General features: G+C 31.0%; 1 protein-coding gene across 1 annotated transcript; it reads left to right on the plus strand.

Moving 5' to 3' along the window:
- Window positions 1-4,794: 4,794 nt before the first annotated feature.
- On the plus strand, window positions 4,795-8,727 carry LOC110727982 (rho GDP-dissociation inhibitor 1-like). Its single transcript, XM_021907582.1, has 5 exons — window positions 4,795-5,276; window positions 6,331-6,394; window positions 6,495-6,716; window positions 7,714-7,838; window positions 8,441-8,727. The coding sequence occupies exons 1-5, from the start codon at window positions 5,109-5,111 to the stop codon at window positions 8,507-8,509; spliced, it is 648 nt and encodes a 215-aa protein (XP_021763274.1). The 5' UTR covers window positions 4,795-5,108; the 3' UTR covers window positions 8,510-8,727.
- The last annotated feature ends 1,086 nt before the right edge of the window (window positions 8,728-9,813 follow it).

Below are 9,813 nucleotides of genomic sequence, written 5' to 3' on the forward strand. Positions count from 1 at the left end.
CTTGAACATTCTTAACAGTTTATAAATTACCTGTATTATTAGGTTGATTTTTTTATTTATTAGGAAATGTTAGTTTGATCTTAAATATATGTAATTATAATTTATTAGTTTGACACATTTGATCTTTATACTCTCTTTAGTTACATGTAGAACTAGTTATTGGGTAAGGTAGTCCAATTATAATAGGTTTAGGGAGTTAAGGATAAAATTAAAGGGCTTTTAATGGACAGGGTCTTTAACGAAATAATTACATGATAAATTTGTATTCATATATACTTAATATTGGCTTTGTCAATGTAAAAATAAAAAAAATTATTAATAATGGCTTTGTTTAATATTTATTTTAATTGATATTTAGTTGGTCCACCCATTATCGAGTGTTTTTCATGCTTATACGTAGCCCTAAGAACACTCACATCAGTGAGCATTTTTTTTGCTCATGAGCAAAATTGATGAGCAAAAATAGGTAAAAAGTTACTATATCAATGCCAAAGTATAAAATGCTCATGAGCATTTTAGAATTTGCTCATAGGATGAGCAAAATTAAAGGTGAACATTAAAAGTGGGGCCCCACAACTCCTCCAAAGTGGCGCCATTTTTTTTGCTTCTGACACCCCAAAATGACGAGTTTTGGGAAGCACCCACAACACCTCAACACCAAAACACGTCGTTTTGGATGGCTAAGAAGCAAAATAAAATTAAGGACAACCGCTGACAGGGCGCGTCAGACCAGCCATTGGGGAGCTGACACGCGTCCCTGTCAGCCCTCTTCACCCAATCAGATTTTTGTTACCGTTTTAAAAAGTTATTAACTCTAAACGGCTATATTGGCCGACTTGTAATTAAAAAAAAATTACCAACGATTATAATTTTTTTTCCCTACAAATAGAGATCAATTTTGACATATTTTGGTATAGTTTCAAAATTCACAAAAATTGTAATTATTAATTAATAATTGTATAATTGTAATTTAGTAGCACTAAAATGTCATTAACCAAAACATAATTAATAATAATATGGTGATGTGTAAGAGAAAGAAATGTTGGTGGAGTATGTGAAAAAGTAGGAGATAGAATGATGAACATTTTTTTTTATCACTAGTGGGCTAAAATTTGCTCACCAAAATGAGCAAATTTTTTTTTGCTCACTGATGTGAGTGCTCTAAGGGCTATATATATCATTTTCCTAAAATAATATTTTAGTGTTTTACATGAAGTGATAATTAATGTCAACTAATTTGATGGGGAATTTGTTTAGTTTTCATACATACATACGTTTTTCATCATAAAGATATTGTAATTTTTCTGGGAGTGAGTGTTTCACATGAAGTGATAATTAATGTCAACTAAATTGATGGGGAATTTGTTTAGTTTTCATACATACATACGGTTTTCATAATAAACTAATTTTAGGCCCGGGCGATGTCCCGGGTTATTTTTTGTATATAAAAAATTATAATAAATTAAAGTGAAATTTATTGGTGGTTTTATAATTTAAAAAAAATAATTTTTTTTTGATAAATATTATTAAAAATTATCAAAATTCATTAAGAAATATGTCGTAAGCTAACTTTTATACAATTTTTTTTTGAGGGAACTTTTATACTTCATATTAGTTTGTTTTATTTATTAAAGGAATTTTTATCTATCATTAAAAATTTCTTCAAGGTAAACGCAGGTTGTGGTTTTGAAATTGCTATGTATTTTTGTGTTACATATTTTAAATACATATGAATTATGAATGGGTAAATAAAAGAATGAGATTATATATATATATATATATATATATATATATATATATATATATATATATAAATTTAAATTTATAAACATAAAATTTTTATGAGGAAACATTGATGATCGTTTTTAATATGACATGACCCCACATTATTTATCAAGTTATGACGACACATGGCAAGAATAATGACACGTGGCATGATTGCAATTCTTGCCATGAAGTTTAATATATATAGATAGATATATCATTAGTGAATTTTAATAAATTTTTCATATTGATATATATATATATATATATCTTTTTTTTTTGACACAATATTGAAATATTGGATATTAATTAGGAAAATATATCATTAAATTGTGATATATTTTTTATATTGATATTAGGACTGATTTAGTAAATAATATCATAATAATGTATGATATTTGTATTCTTTAACAAATCAATCCTAATCTGATTTTAAGAATATATCCACGAATGATATATTCTTAAAATCCTAATCTGAAATATCTAAAATCTCATCCAACACTTTTTAATCCTTATGATATTGATTGTAAAACAAGAATTGATGTTTTTTTAATCAATTTTTCCTTAAAAAAAAAATTTATGTCAAAAGAACACATGATGCTAGTAATTTGTATTTTAATGTAAACTAGCTTTTTGACCCGTTCGATGTACGGGTTGTTACTTAGATAAATTATTTTCAAATAAAGGTATACTTTTCATAAGTTGAAACTTTTGATATAGTATACGAAGTAATTGTTTCATTGCTAAAACTTAAAAAAAAATGGTTAGAGTAGAGCTTTGAAAGAAGATGAAGGGTTAGGTATATATACATGAAGATTGTGGAATATGAAATGACGTATTAGTTTAAGTTATATTTTAAGTGTAGGAGATAAAAAGACAATTTTGATTATAATTCATATGTTTTATGTAATTATGTACTAATTATGGTGGAAATGAAACACTTCATTTTCTTTCTTGAATTTCCAAGTTATAGAATGCATAAAGACTTGAACAAAAAAAAAAAAAAGGGGGAAGTGACATGTGGATGTGGCATATGGGGTAATGAGTGACCTGTGATGACATGTGTCACGTGAAAAATATGTGGTTTGTGTTTTTAAATACTAAGTATAGAGTAGGGTTGTACACAGTTTGGTCTGGACCGTAACCAAACCAGACCAAACCGCATTTTAGCGGTTTGGTTTACGGTTTGGAAAAATACGATTTGGTTTCGATTTTTTGAGAAATACGGTTTGCGGTTTGGTTTGGTTTTTCAAAAATTATAAACCAAACCTAACCGTAAACCAGTAAACTGTATTTTAATATTTATATAATTTTAAATAAATTAAAATAGTTATTATATATTATAAAAAAATAAAAAAAAAACATGAAAAATCATTTGAAGACTTAACGGTCAGTATACTTAAAATTCAATTGGTCATGTAACTATAATGTAGTATGATGTAGGAGAAAATCCAAGTTTATCAATATGATAAACAAAATTTGTTTATCAAATGGCAAAATTGTAAATCAATCAACAACTTTTTAGTAAATTTGGGTCCCACTATTATTGATATATTTACGAAAAAGTCATGATGACTGGGCATTTATGTTGTTTTATTTACCATTTTGCCATTTGATAAACAAATTTTGTTTATAAAATTGATTAACTGGGGCTTCCTGTGGTATGAATTATTTTTTTGGACAAATGTATTATGTTTTTTTCCACGGTTAATTTGTTATGTATAATTTTTATTATGTGTTATTGTGTCAGCACTTAGCACTTGATTAGTTGGTTGTTATTTTTATCAAAAATTTGTAGTATAATTTATTCCCTTTGGGCTAATTATTTGAACTTTATTAATATTTGACAATTTTTAGGAAAAAATGTCGTCTCATCATAAACCGCAAACCAAACCGCATCAAACCGCATTATTACGGTTTGGTTTGGTTTGGTTTCAACACTAATATGGTTTGGTTTGGTTTGGTTTGGAAAATTGACCAAACCGTATTTTGCGGTTTGGTTTGGTTTAGACTCAAACCACACCAATCCAGACCATGTTCACCCCTAGTATAGAGTATAGATTTAGGGAAGATTTTCATTGAGACTCATAGAGACCTCATATCTCTTATAATTTTTTATTTATCAATTTGACATACAAAGTTTTACGGAAATATGAAGGTAAAATAATGAACCGCGATAGTTAATTAGTGATCGGTTTAAACTTTGGCCCCTTGTACATATTGGTGAAAGATGTACCATTGTACAACTTTTTAGAGCATCAAACTAATCTATTTTCCAGTCTTTCAAATGACCAATGGAGACAAAAGAGAGATCAAAACCCACTACAGCAAATGGGAAACGTAGACCTGTATTCTTTACTTCTCTAAGTTCTCTTATCATTAGAAAAGTCAGTAAAAATTGTATAAATGGGGCTCCTAATTTAGAGATCATAGATTCATAGCTAGGAAACAGTCTCATAAGTGGTTTTCTGTTTTTAAATTGTCAAATAAAAAATATACATGAACTATAGTTACTCCATCCGTTTTTAAATACTTGCTCCATTATACCATGCGCGGAGTTTTAAGAGAAATTGGAGAAAGTAATAAAATATGGAGGTGGGGTAATTGAGAGAATAAAAAATTATGGGTAATGTTATATGTAGCCCCAAGGGCTATATATAAGCATTAAATATACTCTTGGAAATTGTATAAAATTAGGAATTCATGACAAAACACGCGTAAATCAGTGTTATTAGTGTTTATATTTTGATGATTTCTTAATTTTTTACGATTTCAAGTGTAAATTTAATGCTTATATGTAGCCCTAAATGCTATGTATAACATTTTTCAAAAATTATTGTAAAAAACAAAAGTTGTGGATGAATGGGAGGGGAGAGAGTATTATGTTGGGTCCATTAAATGTGTTAAATGAATTAAATATTGTAAAAACTTTTCAAAAAAAAAAATATAGCAAGTATTTAAAAACGGCTGAAAAAGGAAAATAGAGCAAGTATTTAAAAATAAAGGGAGTATTACGAATTATTGCTTTACAAATTTACGTACAAATTATCTGAGCCTCCGCCGATGGGCACCAACCAAACAAGTCGTTAGTAGAAAACACAGTCTGAAACTTTGAATAGACCGACAAAATAAAAAAATATAGTGACGCAGACAAATCCACTTTAAAAAGTTTGACACATTACACTTGAATCATAGACCCAGAACACACAAAAATTCAGAAACAAGAGGGACATTCCCGCCCCACCAAATCAAACCCCAAACTTTATTATTTTTGGATTTTTTCCCATTTTAATCCTAGAAAGAGAAAGAGTAGTTGATAGAAAGAGAAAGGTATTGAGTCAAAAATGGCAGATAGGAAAAGAGAAGAAGCAGGGTCATCTTTAATTTCTGGGGAAGAACACAAAGAGAAGAATGTGGAAGAAGAAGTTGATGAGTTTGCAATTGATGGGTCTTTTGCTAAGTTTGTTCCTCCCCCTCTTGTTCCTCTTCAACACCATCTTGAGAAAGACAAGGTTTTTATTTGATTTTTTTTTTTCCAATTTTTGGGTACTAATTTGTTTGTTAAATTATGCTTTTTTAGTAGAAATTTCTAATATTATGTTCTGGGTTTTTGTTTGAGTTCTGGGTTTATAATTTGATCCTGTTTTTTTTTTTTTTTTTTTTTTTTTTTTTTTTTTTTTTTGTTATAATTCTGTGCAATTTGTTTAGCATTTTCAATAGAATCAGAAAAAAAATAAAAATAAATAAATAAAATAAAACCGATAATTATCATTGCTGATTTGTAAGAATTGTGTTGAACTTTGGATTAAATTAGTGTACAGTTCAATAATGATGAAAGATATAGGAGTGTGTTAAAACTCAATTCTAGGGTTTAATTTGCTCTGTTTACCTATGATTTTATTAAGTTTACTTGGATATAATCAAGTACAGAAATGGACGAGTGTTAGGATTATATTGTTTTTGTGCTACTTCATAATTCGATGTGCGAAATGGTTACTATTAAGAACCTTTGAGTGTACTTGTTTTGTGTAAAAGAAGAACTATTTGGGACAAGGACGAGCTAAGTGAATGATGTACAATGAACCCTAATTGATTGCTTTGGGTGTGTTTTAGTTATTGTGTTGAATAAGTAGTTTTGCAATTTCGATTTTTGAATATCTCAAATTGTCCTGAAATTATAGGCATAATTCAATTTTCATCTTCTATATACTGTAAGTGTTAAGTATATAGCTTTGGGTAAATCGAACACACTTCATTACTGCAATCAGTGGATTTTGAACTTTATATCTTATTCTTTGTTATACTCCCTATGTTTTGAGGTAGTGGTCACATTGTCCTAAGTCCTAACCTTTAATATTGAAGATATGACATGATTTTATAAAACGATCCTTTGCAATAGATGTGTAATTTCTATCCGTTTTGCTGTGGGTATTGGAAGGAGATTTCACACACAGAGTGTATCTACTATTTCTTTGCTCTTTTTCTATATTTTTTTTTATACATCCATGTGTTCTGGGATTAAATTATGTGTAACAGTGTAAGTGTTAAATTTACATTTTGTCCCAGGATGATGAGAGCTTAAGGAGGTGGAAAGAGAAGCTACTAGGCTGTGTTGAAGGAGATATAAATGGTTGGCCTTCGGATACCTTTTGATGCTTTTCTTTTGCCTCTTTGCACTGAATTTCTTGTATACTAATTATAAATATTATCCTTTTGCATTTCTTTGTTAGGCCAAGTGGAACCTGAAGTTACATTTCACTCCATAGGAATTATATCTGATGAGCTTGGAGAAAATAATACTCCTTTGCCTTTGGACGAAATCCAGGCCAGCAAAGTTCTGTTTTCACTCAAAGAGGGTTCTCAATATCGTTTTAAGCTAGCCTTCACCGTCAAGTACAACATTGTCTCTGGTCTCACCTATTCTAATACCGTATGGAGAGCAGGAATTCAGGGTGAGTGTTGTTGTTTAAGTACGAAATTAGTCTCTGAACTTCAGCTTTAGTTGAGATCATTGGCAGTAAAATTTTGCTGTTTTGTAGCAGCATGTGATTTCAAATTTTCAAAACTGATTTAGTAATATAGGAACTAGTCGCTCAACTCATAAGTTACTTTGAAAATTGATCGTCTTATTAAAATTTCACTTCAAATGTGTTCTGCTGCCTATTTATTTTTACCAAAATTCAGAATGTTTATGCTTAATTTGACCAAGCTCACTTCACAAGCCTCATCCATGGATTTTACTAGTGAACTCATCCGTGGATTAAACAAAGAGATCATTGTGCTGTTGCTGTTGGTTTGGTTAATTGTACATTTCTGTAACAGCTTGAACTTGCATTAAGTTTCTGATTTCTGTAACAGCTTCAAACTCTCCTTCTGATTTGATTCCCTAACTGTGTATTTCTCTGTTGTTATCTTCCATGGAAACTTTGCTACTCTATTAAGAAACTTTTGGGTGCTCTCTTCTGAGTGAACTCAAGTGGAAATTTACTGTACAAGAATGACATCAATGAGAAGGCATAGCTGATAAAATGTAAACTTTTTTTTAAGGGAAAATGTGTTTGAACCTGCCAATGTACTATTGGGTGAGTGACTGTCATTACAGACTTGGAAAAATCTTTTCCTGAGTAGACTTTATGAAATGTAATTTGATGTGAAGCGCAGTGTTTTTTCTTTTAAATGTGGCCTATGTTGGAAGAATTTGACTAGATATTGATTTTGTTTTGGTGGGTTATTGTGAGAGTATGCCCTGTGCAATTTTCTCTATGTTTCAGGCTATTCATCAGGTCTAAATAATTTTAGGAAGCTAGTCACTTTTATGCACAATTGCCATTATGTTGTCCTAGTTTACATAGAACTTTGTCTGTACATAGAACTTTGTCATTATCATGGTTTTCTCAGCTTACCTTTACCGTTGTATATTTGTATTCATTAGCTGTTCCATTTGTTTAGTGGATCAAAGCGAGGGAATGCTAGGCACCTTTGCTCCACAACAGCAACCCTATGAACACCTCCTAGATGAGGAGATTACCCCGTCTGGGGCTCTAGCAAGAGGAGTTTACTTGGCAAAACTGAGGGTAAGTTGCTAAATTCCACTACTATTTACCAAGATTTTATTCTTTTTGTTGTTGTTGTTGTTGTAAGCAGAAGAGGGTCAGTACTTAATGCAATTTTTAAAAAAACTCAACTGCACTAGTACAACATATGTTACATTGACACAGGTTGTTGTGCACACACACATGAAGGTTATATATTGTTCGACTTGTGCCTGTGGCAAAATTGCACACACATTGACTACCCCACATCTCATGCTTTGTTCCACTATTGTGCACACACATATGAAGGTTATATATTGTTCTACAGACCCACAGGATTTATAGTTTGCCTATTTAATTTATTGTCCTGTTTTATACATCCCACTATCAAATATGACAAGGTGCTGGCAACCAATGGCCTACGAAATTGAAGTTGTATTTGTAGAATTTGTTTAAGTTGAAAAAGTTGGGTAAGAACCCTTAGTTGTAGCTGAAATCGTCATTGTCAATCTGAGGGCCATCGACAACAAGATAATGAAACACGTAATCACAACGCGATAACAACAGGAAAAAGAGATCAGCTTTCTTTCTGTACTTTCATTCATTGAGGATTTTTCCCTGATTGCATTTGCCTTTGTTTGCAGTTTGTGGATGATGACAAGAAATGCCACATGGAGCTAAGTTACACTTATGAAATTACAAGGAGAAGCTAGCTCATACTCTCTGGGAGTCTCATTGCACATGTCTGTTATGTTACTTTCATTATCGTGTGTATAACAGGTTTATGATAATTTCCGAATGTTACAACTCAAGTCGTTGTTCCATTGTTAAGGGAAATACCTATGAATCTGAAACATTGACAAGAACTCGGCCATTATTAGCTCCAATCTATTAAAGAAATTGAAAAGATAGTTTTACTACTTTGAAGTTACCTTTTTTCTTTTTTTTTTCTTTTTTTTTTCTTTTTTTTTTTTCTCTCTTTTTTTCTTTTTTCCCCCTCTTTTTAATATAATGTCATGTACAATAATTGTACATACTATAAATTCCTAATTATGTCACAAGTTATTTTCTACTTTGTGTATAAAAGAGAAAGAATTATAAGATAATATTCGCTATTTCGCTTTCTTAATTTGAACCCAAAATAAAATTGCATATGGAATACTCCCTCCGTTTTTAAGTACTTGCTCCATTTCTCTTGGGCACGAATGCCGATGCTAATCTTTAATTAATAATATCTTTAATTATCAATAAGTATAAATTCTAACAATTGAAATGTAATAATCTATTAATTGATTATGTATAAATCACAAACATTAGTTAAAGTAGGACGAATGAATAGTGTAAAAAATAGAATTGGACCAAGTATTTAAAAACGGAGGGAGTATCACTTTGTGAAAGAAGACATCCTCATATTCTATGATACATGTTCTGTCAAAAAAAAGTTTTAAAAAGTGGTTTGTTAAACACTGTTAAGTAATTATTCATCGATTACTCCATATGATTTATCCTGTAATTTCTTCCTTTCCCTCCTCCCTCCTATCCCAAGATAACACACAAATCACTGAGCTTGAATGCTGCTCTCGTTCCCATCTCCACTCTCACTGACCCATCTCTACCCCATTGTAACCACCATAGCTGCTACCCCACCATCACCGCCGGACCAACCACCAATTACTCAGCAACCACTGTCACCATCACCACCAAATCACCAATGTCATGTTATCCAACTTCTAAATCTCAAGTGAACCATACTCTTTACTAAGACCTGACAATCGAGTCGGTCAGGTCGGGTTTATATACAATGTATAAATGGAGACACCAATAACTCAGCCTAATATGGAGATGAGTTGGGCAACGAACTGCAGTTGGTACCTCTAATGTTATATCATTATGATAATCATGCAAGCTTTCCTTTGTACAGACACAAGTAATTGTACTCTGATATCCTATTGCTCCCTGCTAGGCTGCTAGCAACTAAATCATTACCGTCATTGGAATAGCCACGATTTTTTTTCCT

This window comes from Chenopodium quinoa, unplaced genomic scaffold (assembly GCF_001683475.1).
Source record: "Chenopodium quinoa cultivar QQ74 unplaced genomic scaffold, ASM168347v1, whole genome shotgun sequence".
NCBI classification, from domain to species: Eukaryota; Viridiplantae; Streptophyta; class Magnoliopsida; order Caryophyllales; family Amaranthaceae; genus Chenopodium; species Chenopodium quinoa.

Bases quoted from the DNA above. Each gene is read 5' to 3' on its own strand.
- LOC110727982 (XM_021907582.1), top strand. From the start codon at position 5,109: ATGGCAGATAGGAAAAGAGAAGAAGCAGGGTCATCTTTAATTTCTGGG. The intron at 5,277-6,330 runs GTTTTTATTTGA...ATTTTGTCCCAG, and splicing joins ACCATCTTGAGAAAGACAAG to GATGATGAGAGCTTAAGGAG. The intron at 6,717-7,713 runs GTGAGTGTTGTT...CCATTTGTTTAG, and splicing joins ATGGAGAGCAGGAATTCAGG to TGGATCAAAGCGAGGGAATG.